The sequence below is a fragment of the Sapajus apella genome, unplaced genomic scaffold (genome assembly GCF_009761245.1).
Source record: "Sapajus apella isolate SASKATOON/1434 unplaced genomic scaffold, GSC_monkey_1.0 scaffold61, whole genome shotgun sequence".
Taxonomy (NCBI): Eukaryota; Metazoa; Chordata; class Mammalia; order Primates; family Cebidae; genus Sapajus; species Sapajus apella.
In genome coordinates, this window is record NW_022437001.1 from 94405 (window position 1) to 112145 (window position 17741).

The 17741-nt window shown below is 41.2% G+C and overlaps 2 protein-coding genes across 5 annotated transcripts in view; one reads left to right on the forward strand and one right to left on the reverse strand.

Annotated features, from left to right (window-relative positions):
- FHDC1 (FH2 domain containing 1) overlaps positions 1-17741 on the reverse strand; it is a 47738-nt gene that overhangs the window by 9471 nt on the left and 20526 nt on the right. For all 4 annotated transcript variants that reach the window (XM_032246391.1, XM_032246390.1, XM_032246392.1 and 1 more), the window contains exons 5-10: positions 10605-10690; positions 10411-10511; positions 8072-8142; positions 7806-7913; positions 5972-6042; positions 1952-2069 (exon numbers count right to left, since the gene is read on the reverse strand). In XM_032246391.1, the coding sequence (XP_032102282.1) occupies positions 1952-2069; positions 5972-6042; positions 7806-7913; positions 8072-8142; positions 10411-10511; positions 10605-10690 (555 nt within the window). The remainder of the gene's footprint in view (positions 1-1951; positions 2070-5971; positions 6043-7805; positions 7914-8071; positions 8143-10410; positions 10512-10604; positions 10691-17741) is intronic.
- Positions 16465-17675, forward strand: LOC116528943 (transcription elongation factor A protein-like 8). Its single transcript, XM_032246395.1, has one exon. It carries the CDS (start codon positions 16672-16674, stop codon positions 17008-17010), a length of 339 nt encoding a protein of 112 aa, XP_032102286.1. The 5' UTR covers positions 16465-16671; the 3' UTR covers positions 17011-17675.

Genomic DNA, 17741 nt, shown 5'->3' on the forward strand with positions numbered 1-17741 from the left:
AAAGCTACACTGGCAAAGCAAGAATGACAACAGGTTAGCAGCTGTACTGTCAAATTCAACTTTACATGTCTAACTTCCCTGCTACAAACCGAAGTTTCAAACAAATTTACCCAGTATCTCTTGCCCCAAGGGTGAAAATGCCAAACTAGATCTGCAAAAATGTGTTCCTGTGCTTTTTCTGCTCCGAATCCTTGAAGAGTTCCCCACTTCTTATAGCATAGAGTCTGAGTCCAGCATTCAGACTGGTGTTCAGAGACTCGTGTGGCCTGACTCTGACCTACCTTGAAGAATTTTATCTCACCTATTCAAAAGAAAGTTGCATTTAAGACAGAAAAATACATAGCTATGTGAAATGTTTTACTTATAGAGATAAAACTGACGCCCAGAGAGAAGTATAAAGGGTTAAAACAAGATGGACTGTGAAAAGCAGTCTAGAGGTAAGGCTAAGTCAAAGCTGTTCTTCATCCTAAGCATCTCCGTATGAATATTGAGTATGGGATGGTAATAGTTAATAAGAGAACCTAGAAGAATAAAACATCCAGAATTTTAATCTTGATGTGCGACGGTCTTTATTCCTGAATTTCTGGATTTAATGTATTTGTTTACTGTTTTAGTATTTTTGTGGTGGTGGTGTTTGCTTTGTTGCTGCACTTTGATAAAAATCTGTGCTCTTCAACAAGAAAATTAATTTGGTTTTACTTGAAAGAAAATATAGGGCACATGTTTAATAATAAAAATAAACTCACAGCAGAGCCAAACAAAATCAAGCATCTGCTAAAGGTCAAAATATTCTGAAGTAGCTGAATTAAGAAGCGAAGGTTTCAGTTGGCATAACCTCGGGAGTGCGCCGTTCCTCCCCAATGCCAAGGGCAGCCCTGCCACACAATTCCACCTCACAGGTCTCAAAGCACTAACAGCACTTCAGGTAGCACAGCTTTTCACTGAAGACTAAAAGCATGAGATGGTGCCTTTTTTTTTTTTTAATAAGGAAGATAAAAGAAGTATGTCAGACTTTATGATTAGTGAGTCACAATGAGCTGTCACAAACATGTCCACTCCGCTGTTTTTTGTTGATGTTATTTGGAGCAGCTCCCGACACACCCTGTGGGCCCTGTGTACTCCTGGTGTTGACGGGCATACCTCTCGTGTGTTCTGCTGTTCTCATTATAAAACATGCCAAAGCGCAGCTTGTTTCTTCAGCGTAAACAAGTGAGGAAATGATAGCCCAAGTTCTAAGGCATCTTGATTTCTGTGGAACTTCCTTCTGTTATCCAAAAGTTTTACTGGTTTAGAAACAAAACTTGAGTTGCCAGGCAGAGCCCAAGTGCAGCTCTATTGCTGATACCAGTTCATCACAGTAAAGTGCAATCGTGCAAACTGAGCAGTGAGTAACAGGAGCCTCGCAGAAGCACCGTCACTAAACAAATACATCAGGCTTAGGTTGGGCGCAGTGGCCCACACCTGTAATCCCAGCACTTTGGGAGGCCCAGTGGGGGTGGATCACCTGAGGTCAAGAGTTTGTGACTAGCCTGGCCAACATGACAAAACCCTGTCTCTACTAAAAAAGTACAAAAATTAGCCAGGTGTGGTGGTGCACACCTGTAATCCCAGCTACTCAGGAGGTTGAGGCAGGAGAATCGCTTGAACCCGGGAGGCGGAGGCTGCAATGAGCTGAGATTGCACCATTATATTCCAGCCTGGGCAACAGAGCAAGACTCCGTCTTAAAACAAAACAAAACAAACAAACAAAAACAAACACATCAGGCTTAGATCACATTTAACATCCTCTGCAAAGAATGGGCATGGAAATACCAAGTTCCTTTTACTAACTTGGAGAAAAAAATATGAATGGGAACTGCTGCTTCCACAAACATAGCCATGCAAATTTAACCAGCCCCAGGGTGCTGCTGGGAGATGAGATTAGAGGGACTGACTTGAGTCCCCTACAAACCTGAAGAAAATCTTCCATCTGCTGACAAAGTTCACCATCCCGCTGAATGTTTTCTTTTAGTGATCTCGTCCTGACAAACAGCAAGTGCAGTTCTGCCTCTGTGTTATCCAGAGATAATCTAAAAGAAGAAAGGGGAGAGTGGGCAGTTGGAACAAGGAAGCCATGTGTCATGTGGGTATATTAAATAAGACTGTCGCTCAACCTTGGAAACGGAAGGAGAGAGCTACTGTGTTGACCTTTACCTACCTCTGTATTTAGATCTTGTGCATTTCTACTGTTTTAAGAGGTGACTCATTTCTAAAGACATACACTGGTTCAAAGAGAACACGCTGCAACTGTGCTCTTGATGGCGAGATAACCAAAACCATGAGACCTGTATACCTTTTCATAAACTAGCTCCAATGAGCATTACAAACTAAAAGCCAGCAGGATTCCAGGATTCATACGCTTTCCATGGGCCACTAAACACAAATATGAAACTAACCCACAAGAAGCAAGGCAATGTATGTTGATAGCCCTAATACTAAAGGTAACAGCGAGAGAATAGCAGATTCCATGTTCTTCACCACAGATGGCCAGAGCAAGCTTTCTGTTTTACAGAGAACTAAAACGCAGTTAACAAATATGCAACTTTGTTTTTTTTTTGAGACAAAGTCTGTCTGTGTCGCCCAGGCTGGATTGCAGTGGCCTGATCTTGGCTCCCTACAACCTCTGCCTCCTGGATTCAAGCAATTCTCGTGCCTTAGCCTCCAGAGTAGCTGGGATTATAGGCATGTGCCATCATGCCCAGCTAATTTTTGTCTTTTTAGTAGAGATGAGGTTTCACCATGTTGGTCAGGCTGGTCTAAAACTCCTGAGCTCAAGTGATCTGCTCACCTCAGCCTCCCAAAGGTCTAGGATTACAGGGGTGAGCCACCAGGCCCAGCCATTTTTTTTTTTAAAGATACAGTCTTACTCTGTTGCCCAAATTAAAGTGCAGTGGCAAGATCATGGCTCACTGCAGCATTGACCTCCTAGACTCAGGCGATCCTCTCACCTCAGCCTTCCAAGTAATTGGGACCATGGGTGTGCACCATCACACCCAACTAATTTTTAAATGTTTTGTAGAGACGGGTCTTACCTTGTTGCCACTGGTCTCAAACTACTGGGCTCAAGCAATCTTCCTGCGTTGGCCTCCCAAAGTGCCGGGATCACAGGCATGAGCCACCACACCCAGCCCTAATTCTGCAAATTAACAGTTGGATTGGTTGCAATGCTTTTGTTATATACATCAAATCAAGATAGGCAGAATGTGGGCCGGTTGAGGTGGCTCAGGCCTGTATTCCCAGCACTTTGGGAGGGCGAGGCGGGCAGATCACCTAAGGTCAGGAGTTTGAGACCAGCGTGGCCAACATGGTGAAGCCTCGTCTCTACTAAAAATAAAAAAATTAGGCCGGGCGCGGTGGCTCAAGCTTGTAATCCCAGCACTGTGGGAGGCCGAGGCGGGTGGATCACGAGGTCAAGAGATCGAGACCATCCTGGTCAACATGGTGAAACCCCGTCTCTACTAAAAATACAAAAATTAGCTGGGCGTGGTGGCGCGTGCCTGTAATCCCAGCTACTCAGGAGGCTGAGGCAGGGGAATTGCCTGAACCCAGGAGGCGGAGGTTGCGGTGAGCCGAGATCGCGCCATTGCACTCCAGAGCCTGGGTAACAAGAGCGAAACTCCGTCTCCAAAAAAAAAAAAATAAATAAAAAAAAATAAAAAAATTGGCTGAGCACGGTGGCTCATGCCTATAATCCCAGCACTTTGGGAGGCCAAGGTGGGTGGATCATGAGATCAGGAGTTCAAAACCAGCCTGGCCAAAATGGTGAAACCCTGTCTCTACTAAAAATATAAAAATTAGCTGGGCGTGGTGGTGGGCACCTGCAATCCCAGCTACTTGGGAGGCTGAGGCAGGAGAATAGCTTGAACCTGGGAGGTGGAGGTTACAGTGAGCAGAGAGTGTGCCACTGAGTTCGAGCCTGGGTAACAGAGTGAGACTCCATCTCAAAAAAAAAGAACAAACAAAAAAATTAGCCTGCCATGGTAGTGGGTGACTGTAGTCTCAGCTACTTGGGAGGCTGAGGCAGGAGAATCACTTGAACCTGGGAGGCAGAGGTTACCATGAGGCAAGACTGTACCACTGCACTCCAGCCTGGGTGACACAGCGAGGTTCTGTCTCAAAAAAAAAAAAAAAAAAAGATAGGCAGAATGTGAATGATGGTTTTGTTTCACTGAGTAGGTGAAACCTAAAATGCATGTGAAACTCATAAATTAGGATGCATTCATGCTTCCACTGTCAATTCGAATTTTTCTTTGTGCAATAAGTTTTCCACCTTCACTGGTAACTGGCACGTATCTGAGATCTGTTTGTACTTCACAAGTGTATTTCATCTTCCATTTCAAATAAACAAACTTGCTGAATAGAGTTTTTCTAAGTCAGTATCTAGCTCCAATCCAACTCTGACCAGAAACGCCATTTCAAAAATATAATGCTAATTTCTATCTACATATCTCTTAGGAACATTTTTAAACTAATCAGAGTAAAAATGTTCCCATACAAATTTCTTTCAGTAATTCAAAACCAGAAAAGTTCCTATAAGATGTCCATTCTTTTTGGAGAATAATCTAGAGATCTGTAAACATAAATTATGAACTGTTTACACCTTTGAACTGATAATCCCACTTTGGAAAAGGCATGTCATCTTGGCATGATGTTCACAGAATCAGTAACTTTGAGATACTAGACAGTGGCAGAGCTGTGAGCTATGGTTCACTTATTTATATGCATATGTTCACAGATGTCATAGCTGGAAAGAGTCACTCAAATAATAAGTCTATGCTGGGAAATAGGTTGACATATGAAGCGGTGTGCTGAACCTGCTCATGAGAACCAACTGCGGATGTCTATTCCTAATTTGCATTCAGTAGTGCATGTCAGCAGCTTGACATCAGCCATGGTGGCAGTATTTACAACATGGAAATCAGCAAATGCTACAAATCAGGACTTTTTCTCCAAGAGCTGGGTATTGAACATCTGCCGTGGGATGCGAGGATGTAATATAAATTTAAAAACACATATACAAAACTCAAAATAGCATATACAGAGTCTAGCTATATTAAGATACATATCTATATTAGGATCAGAAGCAAATTAGAGTGATGTAAATAGAGCCTTATGTTTGGCAGATACTTTCTCTGTATGTGCCTTTCTCTGTGAGTGACTAATATAAAGTAAAATAGTTTCACAGCTCTTGGTACAGTTCAAACCCCTTTGAATGCAAAGGAAAATAAATGTACCATATTAAGACTCTACAAGGAAACAGTGACATGTGATCGTGAAAGTCTGATTGATATATACCAACTCCCAAGGTAATAGGCGGTGTTGTTTAAGCTCTACCTCTTGGGTGTGGAGGGATTTAAAATTCTTTTTTTTTTTTTGCGATGGAGTTTCGCTCTTGTTACCCAGGCTGGAGTGCAATGGCGCGATCTCGGCTCACCGCAACCTCCGCCTCCTGGGTTCAGGCAATTCTCCTGCCCCAGCCTCCTGAGTAGCTGGGATTACAAGCATGCACCACCATGCCCAGCTAATTTTTTGTAGTTTTTTTAATAGAGACGGGGTTTCACCATGTTGACCAGGATGGTCTCGATCTCTTGACCTCGTGATCCACCCGCCTCGGCCTCCCAAAGTGCTGGGATTACAGGCTTGAGCCACCGCGCCCGGTGGATTTAAAATTCTTAATCATATTTTTTGTACTGATGATATTCATTAGAATATACTGAAATAGTTTCTTTAGTTCAAAAACAAAGATTAATTTTTCAAAACCCCCAAATTCCAAAGGTGCCCACACACCTGTGCTAAGCAAATGAAGGACAGTCTGAAAGTTCAATGAAACAAAACTTTTTAGAGTTCAAACTGGAATATAAAAGTTTTTACCATTTATCAGTTTTCATTAAAAAGGTAAAGAATCTTGAATTCTCACAATTCACTTGCTCACCTAGCAGTCTTCTGAACATTATGCAATTTTTCTGAAAAGTCTAGAAGAATGGCATCTTTCTTCTGGGCTTCCTGGAACAAAAACAGAATTTTCTCACTATATTGATAAAACTGGAAGGAAATAATTTTCTTAGGGCTTAAAGGAATCTCAAAATCACTGCTTCCGTTTTTAAACTTGATACATTCAAAGCATTTCATACTGAGACATGAACTCTGATGCTCATAAATTTGCCAGAACTCTCCTACTCTCAAGATATATTTAACTTTCCAGAGCAACTGATCTTGACAGAAAATACAATTCATGTGCATTAAAACTCAATGGAAGGTGGCGGTGGCTGCAGCTTAGCAGGGCCCCTTGTTTCTGAGAGAATCCAATATATCCTGCTTAAACACCACCCATCCCTATAAGCATGCCTTTAAATGACCGAGATACCTTCAGCTGTTAAACCAGTTTGCAAACAGAGTTTAATCAGAAGGTACACAAGCCATGGCAGTGTTTGGATTCTTCACCTGTTCAGAAGGTGAAAGGAAGGCAGGTGGGAAGGAGGCAATGGCTGACTCAGGAGGCTTCCCCACTTGGGCAGAGACCATGTTACCCAGAGCGCCGGGATGCTTGGATCCGAGAGAACTCTGCCCAAATACTATCTGCAACCAATGCTGGGCAAGGAACACATTTTCTTCTTTTAATGCCTGAAAATTAACCTTTCAATCAAGTCCCAAGTTAAACATGACCCTTTGTCTTCTGAAGAATATAGTAATCGTGGTGCATATCATTATTTATGGAGAGCTCACCACAGGCCAAACATTGAGCTAATATGGAATTGGCTCTTTCAGAACTCTCAATTACCTAGTTTTGGGGTGAGTTATCACTACTCTCACCATTCGATGAAGAAATTGAGGGTCTTCAGGTTTAAGTACCTTGCCTGAGGAAGTACAGCTAGCAGAGGACAGTTGAAACCTCCCAGTCCTGCACCGTTCTGAAGCTCACATTGAAAACAAGACTGCACCACGGTTCCCTCCCAGTTTAAAGCTACCACTGCGGCTCTCATGTCAAAACAACTGACTGATTCAGCTGAGGAAAGGCAAATCAGTTCAATTAGTTGAGGCCATTTCAAAACAAAGAGATAACGGTCCTTGGTTGATTTTCCACTTTGTACCTAGCTCTTTTGGTGTTACAGAGACCCAGTAAAAAAAAAAAAAAGCAATGGACAGGGTCAGACTCCAAACCCTGTGCTAGCAGCAGAGCGTTGAAATGCATCCTTCACAGACAAAGACAGAAGTGACCTTTCTACATATAACTGGTCACAAATCTAGTCAATTCCACATCAGAAATATTTCAATCCTCCATCCTCTATTCTCTGTCCCTATGGCCATTACCCTCCCTCAACGCTCACCAGACAATTGGAGCCAACTTCTGCTGAGGTGTATTCCTATTTCTAGTTCTTTCTCTACTCTAACCCAGCCTCCATAGTGCCTTATTTGCCTAAAAACAGAAACAAAAAAGCTGTAATCAAGCTCTTACACTGTGCACAAACTTCTGTTGGTTCTCCACTGCTAAAGCATGAAATCCAAATTCTCCGCCTTTGACACCTGAATCCTTCCTAGTTGGCTTTACCCACCTCTCTGCTTCACTCTCCCACTTCCCTTCAGCCCTACAGCCCTAGGAGCAGTACAACTGAAGAATTTGCAAACAGCGCTTCTATAAACAGAACCTTTTTGGAATTCGCCATGCCCTTTCCTAACCCTGTCTGACACCATCTCGTGCCTGGGAAAAACTTCACTGCCTCTGAGGGGTATTCATATACATTCTCTAAGTCCTAATCATTCCCACATACCTGTGCAACAAAGTGCAGGAGATTCATCCCAGGTTTGTTTGCTTTTGTGTCTGCCAATTTCAGCAAAGAAGACAGTTTAAATCCTACTGCATTGCCAGCATACCCTCCCTAAAGAAGACAAATCAGAAAGAAAAAATTACACATATGTGAAATATATGTATAATTACGTATATATATACACATACACACACACACACGGAGACACCTTTAAATAGGCAAATAAGATTGAAAACATAACATTACAATTGTTTTAGATTATTACTTACTGCATTCATAATATTCCCAGCCTGGAGCACCAAGTGTAATATAGAATGTAGCTCTTCACATGACATCAGTTCTATCAAAAAGAACACATCACAGAACCTTAGAGAAGCGTTCAGCTTCAAATGCACAAAAGACAGCTACCACATCCAAGCTCAAGTGTGTCTGAAGCAAGCTGTGACCTTAAACTGTATATAAAACTGAAAAAACAAAAAAGCAATATATTCTATAGTATACCTAACACATCATTTGCTACCTGCAATCCATGTCATAGTGTTTACTTGGAAATCAAATAGGTATGACAGCTGAATAGCACACAATCGTTCGATAATAAAAATTTTCAATTAGTGAAAAATGCAAAAGCCTAATGCAAAGCAGTATCCCGTGATATAGGAGTTAATTTTCTTCTCAGCAGTTATTTAATTTTTCCTTGTACAGCCACTATTCTTTGAGACTGCATTTGTGGAATATCAAAACCAACAGCAAGCAACATTTTGCTTAGTCAATGAGTTATGAAGAGATAAAAAAATAAACAAGCTGGGATAACATGTAAATAACTTGCAAAGTACAAACCCCAGGGGCCCAGGCACCCAGGGAATCTTTTCATTTTATTCAAAGCTACACATTTCATTTGGATTGGCTGAAAGTTTTAGAAAGAAACTTATCATTGTAATACATGGGTAAACTAGTTCTTTATTAACACCAAATCCTTTGTACACCCATGCAAAGAAACAAAAGTTAAAATTTTTAATGCATTTAGAAAGGTAAAAAGAAAACTTGATTATTAAAATTATACTATCGATAAATAATAAAATGTCACTGACATTTTTAAGTTAATATTCTCCATTAAGTCGCTAATACTTTCAAAAAAATTACGGTTGGATCACTGCCTATATTGTGTTATCTAAGAAGGCCAGTTTTGGAAGGGTGGCCAGATAAGAAATGTTTCTACCGTACCCACGAGTTTGCATTGCTCAATATAAAAACATATTCTTCCAGAACAAACCTTCCAAAGTTGTTGCAATAGTGTTAGTAAGTTAGTAAGAAAAACAATTTTAAAGGCCTCTATATTGGAATTTTACAAAATTATTTTTCCTTCTTAGTCTCGTCTCTTTAAAACGAAGAAAATATGATGGGCCAAAGAGAAAAATTTTATCTCAAAATAGGCCAGAGCAAGTAAACAGGAAAACCAAATAGGAATAAACAATTCTACAACAATTACTAGAAATCCAGAAAATGAAGAAAAGGAAATCAGACTGGCACTGACCAATGCTGAAAAGTGTGAGCGTCAGGGAGGGCCAGACAGTACGCCCGGGAGATGAGAAGAAAGCAGCTGCCGGCACTCTCAGTGCCAAGATGCCAGAAACCAAGCTATCACCTCTACGGAAGGGGACACTAGGGCAGCTCTGAGAAGAGGCTGTCCATGCTGGGCAGGCAATAATTTTTTTTCCTTTCCTTTTTTTTTTTTTTTTAATTGCATTTTAGGTTTTGGGGTACATGTGAAGAACATGCAAGATTGTTGCACAGGTACACACATGGCAGTGTGATTTGCTGCCTTCCTCCCCTTCACCTATATCTGGCATTTCTTCCCATGTTATCTCTCCCCAACTCCCCACCCCCAGCTGTCCCTCCCTTATTTCCCCCCAACAGACCCCAGTGTGTGATGCTCCCCTCCCTGTGTCCATGTGTTCTCATTGTTCAACACCCGCCTATGGGTGAGAACATGCGGTGTTTGATTTTCTGGGCAGGCAATAATTTAAATAATGGTTTAAATAAATGAAGATGGCCTATCTGCCCCTCTCAAATTTAAACAGCACAGCAGAAGTTGGAGTATGGAGGAGTGGGAGATGACACCACAGAACAGAAACGTCAGGAACCCTGGCAGAAGAGTCACACAGTTGGCCTTGGTAAAGCAGGTCTGCTTCTGGAAAGGCTGGGTCCCAGCCACCAACAGAGGCCACGACAAGGAGCAGAAAGGCAGCTGGGCCAGGGGCCTGGGCTCTGTGCACATGCACAGCCCACCCCACACATGCACACACCACGTACCAACACACAGAGAGAAAGCTCATCCAGGAGAGGAACAAGGGCAAGCCATAACCAGCAAGGTTGACTCTGAAGCCTGGGATGAAAGAAACTCCCATCTGTGGGAGGGTAATATGCAAATTAACATTCATTACAGGACGAATGTCAATGGAAATAAACCTTAAGTGCATCCCTAGAAACATCTCATTTCCCTTTTAAGGGTATATCAGAAATTCATGACTTTCATGTTCAATTTCATTTGGCTTTTTAAAAAAACTGCTATGGAAATTAAAGACAAATTCTGCGAAGGATCACGTCTTACCTTTTATAGCAGTTCTTAAAACGGTTATATCTGTGTACAGAGAAGAACAAGAAGGTAGAAATTCCTTCTTTAGCACCATGGCTTCAATCCGAAGTGAATAGCTGAAAAATAAAAAAGCAAAACTGTAGAATTTGATGTCATTAGTCTAAAAATCTTACTGTGCAAAGACTAATGATCAGTGACTGTATCCTTACTTTGGCACCTGAATTAAGCCGTACAGAAAGGAGTCTGCCAGAGACAGCCTGGACACGTCACCACTAAACGCTTTTAATTTCTTTACCTAAAAGACAAATGGAAAGCGGGGTAGATAAAATCACTTATGATTATTTAAGATTATTTAAATTTCACCTTTGAATTCTTCTTAAAAAATAGGATTTTAGTGCTAAATTCAAATTAATTTAGAAAAGACAGAAAATGAAATCATCCCATCTGCTATTTGTTGTGTTGTTTTTTTTTTAAAGAAAAATACAAACTCACAAATTTAAAGTGTTTAAATTGAGGAGTTAGTGTCACTTATGTAGCTATAGATATATTGTCCCGTGCAAACAGGAGAGCTGGAGCCACTAGAATCCTCAGGAAGGTTACAAGAGGGAGTGACTAAAAAAGGATCAGTTCTAAGAATGAAAATGTTCTGTAAGCAATAATCTGGAAATGAGATCATTGTTTGGGAAAAGAAAGAAAAGACTACAGAGTCATTAAAATATGGTCCTTTAAGTCATAAACAGAAAAAAAAAATCTTATTTTGAGTAATTTGGATACAAAATACTTAGACTGAGCAAGATCTAACACAGATTTTCTTACTGTGGTCAAATCCCACTTCACATATAATAGCTTTAAAGGAAGAGACTACTGTATCTTCAGGTGAGTACACATATCTGCTTTTCAGCAGGAGGACAAAAAGGAAAACTGCTTGAAGAACAGGAAGATATGTTAAAATTGCCCCCAGGGACCCTGGTAGAAGAGTTGTACTGGATGCCTGGAAACGAGGTCAACTTTTGGAAAAGCAGGGTTCCGGCCTAAAAAGACCAGGCAATAAAATAGTATGTACAGCAGGATGCCATTTCTATAAATTTTTTAAAAAGGTATCTATTAACCTCCAACCCTCTCATGTACACACCTACATACACAGGAAAAAGATGAAAAAGCCCCACATCTCCAGGTAGTGACTCATGCCTGAAATCTTAGCTCTTTGAGAGGCAGAGGCAGAAGGATCACTTGAGGCCTGGGTTCGAGACCTGCCTGGGCAACACAGGGAAACCCCTCCCCCAAAAAGCCCCACATATACTAGGTAATAAGATTACGGCTGTCTGCTGTTTTCTCCTGTTGCTCATTTTTATTTTCTAAGATGCCTATAATGAACATGATTACTCTTTTTTGTTTATTTTTTGAGACATAGTCTTGCTCTGTCACCCAGGATGGAGTACAGTGGCAAAATCTCGGCTCACTGCAACCTCCACCTCCCAGGTTCAAGCAATTCCCCTGCCTCAGTCTCCTGAGTAGCTGGGATTACAGGCATGCGCCACCACGCCCGGCTAATTTTTGTATTTTTAGTAGAGACAGGGTTTTACCTTGAAGGTCAGGCTGGTCTTGAACTCCTGACCTTGTAATCCGCCTGCCTCAGCCTCCCAAATTGCTGGGATTACAAGCATGAGCCTCCAGGCCTAGCCCAATTATTCTTTAAAAAATAAACTAAACTAAGTTTTTAAACACAATCAATGATTCTTTCAACCAATACAGAAAAAAGTGAAGAGTTCTTACAACAGGTGTATAGCCAAATAGCAAGAAGGTAAGAGTGGAGATGAAAGGAAAGTTTTCAAACAATATTAGATCATAAATCATGTCTTCCCCCCACACAGAACACTGGGCCAATCCAATGGCAAAACCACTTCTAAGTCCACTGTTAACAGAGAGTCATCCAACAAAATTCTTTATAAGTAGTAAGTACCTTAATACTGTTAGTGAAGTGTACACTCTGTCTTTGCAGTTAACTGTTGCTAATAAGTAGCTAACACTTTGTATTATTCTTTATAAAGCTTATTCTTTTCCATCCCCTTGGTTATAATTAATAACATGATTTTAAGTTCCTTGTGAAATAGGAAATGACAATTCAAAAATATAAAGAAAGGAGTATTTTCAAAGATCCACAAACTGAAACATCTACTTCAATTATCTGAAAATATAAAATGTAACACTTCCAGTTCACATCCTAGTATTAAGTCTGACTCTTAAGACTATCTTCTTTCTGCCCTAAAAGGCAGAAAATAGCCATTTACATAATTCCATTTCCCTTACTGGTAGAGCCACAAAGTGAATTGACCATTTTTAGCCTTATTAAATTTAAGGGCACATGGCACTGCTGGTTTAAGCCCAAATCAGTCCCTGGCTTCTGCACTGAGAAACCTATACGACGAATTCTAATCCCTTCAGAACTAGAATTTAACAATTCACTATATATGGGCAGGGGCAGAGGGAGGTTGTATAAGACCATATACATAGCATGTGTGAAGCCTCTGAAAATCACATCATGGTTTTCAGTCTAAAGTATAAGACCAGGTCATGCTAAGTAAACTTGGTAAATGTTTCTATTAAACATGTGCTAAACTGTAACTTAGCAATGATTAATCTCCTTCACTTACATAAAAAGCTAAAAAAAAAAGTGTGGATTTCAAGAGAAGGGTGATAGACCGTATTTGATTTAAACGCCATGTATACAGTTCTTTGTTCTATTTCAAAATGAGATTTATGTTCTTTAAGAGAGATTATTATATCTTCACAGTGGAAGGAAAGTAAAAAAGAAAGATAAACATACCCTACAATTATTATGCATTCTCATTATCAAAAAAAGGTTTATTAAATATTGTTAGGCATAATTTTGTGGGCTGAGCCAAGAGACCCTCATTATGGCCCTGGTTGTGCCTGGTTGCTGTTGTAATAGTGACAGCGGGTTCCTCAAGACTCTCACACTCCAAAGGACATGCCTCCTTCACCCTGTTTAATTCTAGTCACATGGCTTGAAATGGCAAGATTTCCCACAAACATACCCACCCAACAGAAGACCCACGGGCTTCCTGTCCTTCCCCTCCCAGCGGCAGAATCAATGAAGAAGGAGGTAAAGAGATACCACAAATGTCCAGCAGAGGCAACTCAGCTGCTTCAGGAGAAAAGAAAGTTTCTGCCATGTCTAGCGCCAGCCCACAACAGAAGAAAGGCTGGTCAGGTGAGGTGGGGGGGTTCCCTGGCTTGGGAACTTGGTGCTGGATAAGAACACACTCCCAGAGTTTCATTTCTGGACCCACCTTCTTCCTCTGCAAGTGTGAACCACACATTAGAGGAAAGATGAACAAACAAGCCAGATAAAAGATTTGTGGTGGAGGGCAGAGAAATTCTCAACAACAAATTAACCTTGGCTTCGGTTGGCTTGTCAGCTGAGAAGGCAGGAGAGAAAAGGGCTGTTTCCGTTTGTATTTTTCAGCATGCTGATAAGATTACAGTATTATTCAAGTGACACTTATTCACAGGAGTACTTTGTGATAGCAGAGGTGATGAAAAGGCTGGCAGGCCAGCAGTGTGAGGCGGGGTTTTGAAAACCTTTGCCCTTCCTTCCTCCAAGGCAGGCAGTGGAGTGCAGCAGAAAGAACCACACTGGGCTCAGCGGAATCAAGGCTCAAGTCCATCCTACTGCTCTGTCACCCAGCAATCATGTGACACCAGACAAGGTATAACAAGCCTGTGTGAGCCTCAGTTTCTCATCTGTAAAATGACATTGCGGTAAGGATTACATGAAAAATACACAAAAGATTCATAGCTATGATTGATTGATTTTCTATGTGCCAGGCACTAGGCTAAGCGCTTTCAAAACATGATCTCATCTCACTTCATTCTGCCCTGTCCAGCCAGTGCCTGGTACATGGGGCCACTCAATAAAGGTTTAGTCCTTACTTGTGCTAAAAATGAGCACAGAACGTTACACACAGGCTGAGTGCCATGTGGTTACGTGTCCACTTACGAATTTATTAGCATATTTCTGCCACATTCCTAAACCCCTCTTCTCTGGCCCTGACTCTTCCTCGGCCTCATCTGCATCCTCCAACCTCCAACCTGAGACCCAAAGATTCCAGGGTTGGCCCTGGGTTTGAATAGTGCCAGGGGCCACAAAAAAGTTTGTCCTTGCAGTGGGCAGCAGTTAGGGGTGGCTTCCAAGACCCCCTCCCACAGCACTTCCTTTCCCTGAGACCCCCTCCCACAGCACAGTTACCCCACAGTGTTTAGAAAGGGGCTCCTGGCAGCCCTGGGGACTGTCAGGGTGTTCCTGCTGAAGGAAGCTCCCAGTTGAGTTTGGAGGGTGTGGTGAGCTGAAGCCCAGAGTCAGTAATGTAAACAAAGAGGCAAAGTGTGACCAAGCTCGCCAGATATTCAGACTGAGGATGACCCCGCAGCAGGAGGTTGTGGGAGAAACAGCTGCTGCCTGGTTCAGTGGCTGGGAAGGCATTTCAGGATCCCAGGCCAATGCTTCCATCTCAGCGAGACCCCACCTCCTGGGTTAGCTAACTAGGGGCGAGAAAGTCTCCGGGACTCTGGGCAGTGCCTGGATGGGTTTTCATCATCTTGCCCACAACAGTCTTCGTTTTGAATTATATCCCCCACACAACCCAAAAATACAAAGTTCTTTTAAATAGGACAGGTTTGACAGCTTAGTTGCTTCTGTGAAAAACCCCTTTGCATTTTCTAATCACCTTTGAATTTTAAATGAGAAATGAAGACATTAAGAAAACTGTATTCAGTTTCCCATCTCACCACTGCATGAAGCTGAGCTGGCAGCCTCCCTTGTGCCTAACTTTCATTTCGTTAGCAATGTAGAGCTTTTCAGAGCACTTTCACATGCGCTGTCAAATCTGATCCTCACTTAACAACACGATGAGGTCAGTTAGGAGTGGGTAGCAGAGAGGTCCTAGAGGAGGTCTGAAAACAGCCCAAGCAGGAATAAGGTTTTAAGAGCAAGTGAATCGTTTTAAAACTCAAATTAACTAAAAACTATCTAACCTAACAAGATTTTGGAACTCCCATTCTTTACAGAAAAGATTAAGGACTGTTCAGTATGTGCAATCCAGGGTAAATTATGATTTAACGTACCTTTCCTTTGAGATTTTAAGACTCTACTATTATTAACATTAATAACTGCTACTAATTAATCTTGGCTTGGGTTAATTACACTTAATGTGCAGACAGAAAACCTGAGGGAGAGTGAGTTCCCAGGTTAATAGGTACACCTAGATGTAATTAGATCTCTAGTTACTCACTAAGATCCTAAATTTGGCATTGTGAGTTCAACATTAGTCAATGTAAAAGGAAAAAATACAATTATATCTCTCTTGTTATTAATGACACTAAAGTAAAGCTACATAAATTATGTCTGGGATGAAGAGTGGGAAAGAGGAGGCAGAAGTCAGAAGTGCCTGTGAAAAGGGTAACATACTAAAAAGTCACCCTTACTTTTTACTTTTAAAAGTTGGCCGGGTGCACGCCTGTAATCCTAGCATTTTGGGAGGCTGAGGCGGGTGGATCACTTGAGGTCAGGAGTTCAAGACCAGCCTGGACAACATGGTGAAACCTTATCTCTAACAAAAGTTATGGGGGTGTGGCAACGTGCACTTGTAATCCCAGCCTACTTGGGAAGCTAAGGCAGCAGAATCGCTTGGACCCAGGAGGTGGAGGTTGCAGTGAGATCATGCACTCCAGGCTGGGCGACAGAGCAAGTCTGTCTTGAAAAAAAAAGTGATCTATTACTTTTACTTATAATGTAAAAAACTTGGTAAGAGTCTAGTATTTAGGTATTTTATAAATATGTATTTGTGTAATTTCTTACTGAAAATTTTCAAGGAATTTTTTCCTTAGAAATAAAGGACAATATCACAATTTTGGAAGGTTTTATACAACTGTTTTTCCGTTTTTTTGTTTGTTTGTTTTTTCTATCAAGCTCCTAACCATTCAACAATGCATTTAGAATGGGAGGGGTGACTGGGGAGGCGAGCTCAGTGATGACGTGGCACTCACGTGACCAGGAGTCGACGTGTGCAGAAGTCCTTACAGTCCCAGGGCCTGTTTCCTGTAGCAGCTCCCTATTGCTGGAGAAGAGGTGCCCAAGATCCTTTCAGGATATTTGGTTTTTTGGGCGCGACACAAATCGAGGTGAGGGAAGAGAGGAAAATCCCCTGAATCCCTGCAGGATTACTTTATTCAAAAACGAAATAAAAAATACTCAATATGCAAAAGTCTTGTGAAGAAAATGACATGCCAAAGGCCGAGGAAGACCGCCCTTTGGAAGATGTACCACAGGAGGCAGAAGGAAATCCTCAACCTTCTTCAGAAGGTGTGAGCCAGGAAGCAGAAGGAAACCCCAGAGGAGGGCCAACTCAGCCTGGCCAGGGATTTAAAGAGGACACACCCGTTAGGCATTTGGACCCTGAAGAAATGATAAGAGGAGTAGATGAGCTTGAAAGGCTTAGGCAAGAAGTAAGAAGAGTGAGAAACAAGTTTGTGATGACGCATTGGAAGCAAAGACATTCACGCAGCCATCCTTATCCTGTGTGCTTTAGGCCTTGAATTCATTTTTGCCTAATATTAAAATCTGGCCCCAGCTTTCTTTCTGTTAGCATTTTTTGAAATATCTTTGACCTCCATCTTACTTTTAATCATCTGATGAAACTTTGTTTTAGGTAGTTTCCTTAGTTCCAGCATCTCATTGGATTTTGGATTTTGATCCACTTTCCAGGTTTATTTTTCAATTAGAAACTTTTACACATTTGCATGGAAATATGTTCATTCCATAATGTAAAGTAAAGCATAACAGGTTATGGCAAAGCAGCATATTTAATATCAGCTCACATATGTAGGATAAAATTCCAAACTTTGTGTGTGTGTGTGTGTGTGTGTGTATGTCTCTGTGTATGCATGCATCCATATAACATATATCAAAAACTTAACCTTAAGTTTATTTCTGTGTGGTGTGAAGTTTTATTGGCTTTCTTCTAGTTTTTCTTTTTGCTTATACGTATTTTTTAATGAACCTGTGTCTTGCACAAAAAGAATTAAGGATTTTTTTTTTTACACGTAAGAGTCAATCAGATAATTTGCAACGAGCTTATGAGCACAATGGGGGCACCTAAACTCTTGATGATAAAAGAAATGTAAACCTCACATTACCTCTGGATCTCTTAGCCAGAGGAATAAACTGGCAATTATTACAGAAAAAAAAAAAAAAAAAAAAACAATGCAGTTAATTCATTAAGTCCAAACAAAATAAATAAATTTATATCATCGTAGTATGTATTACT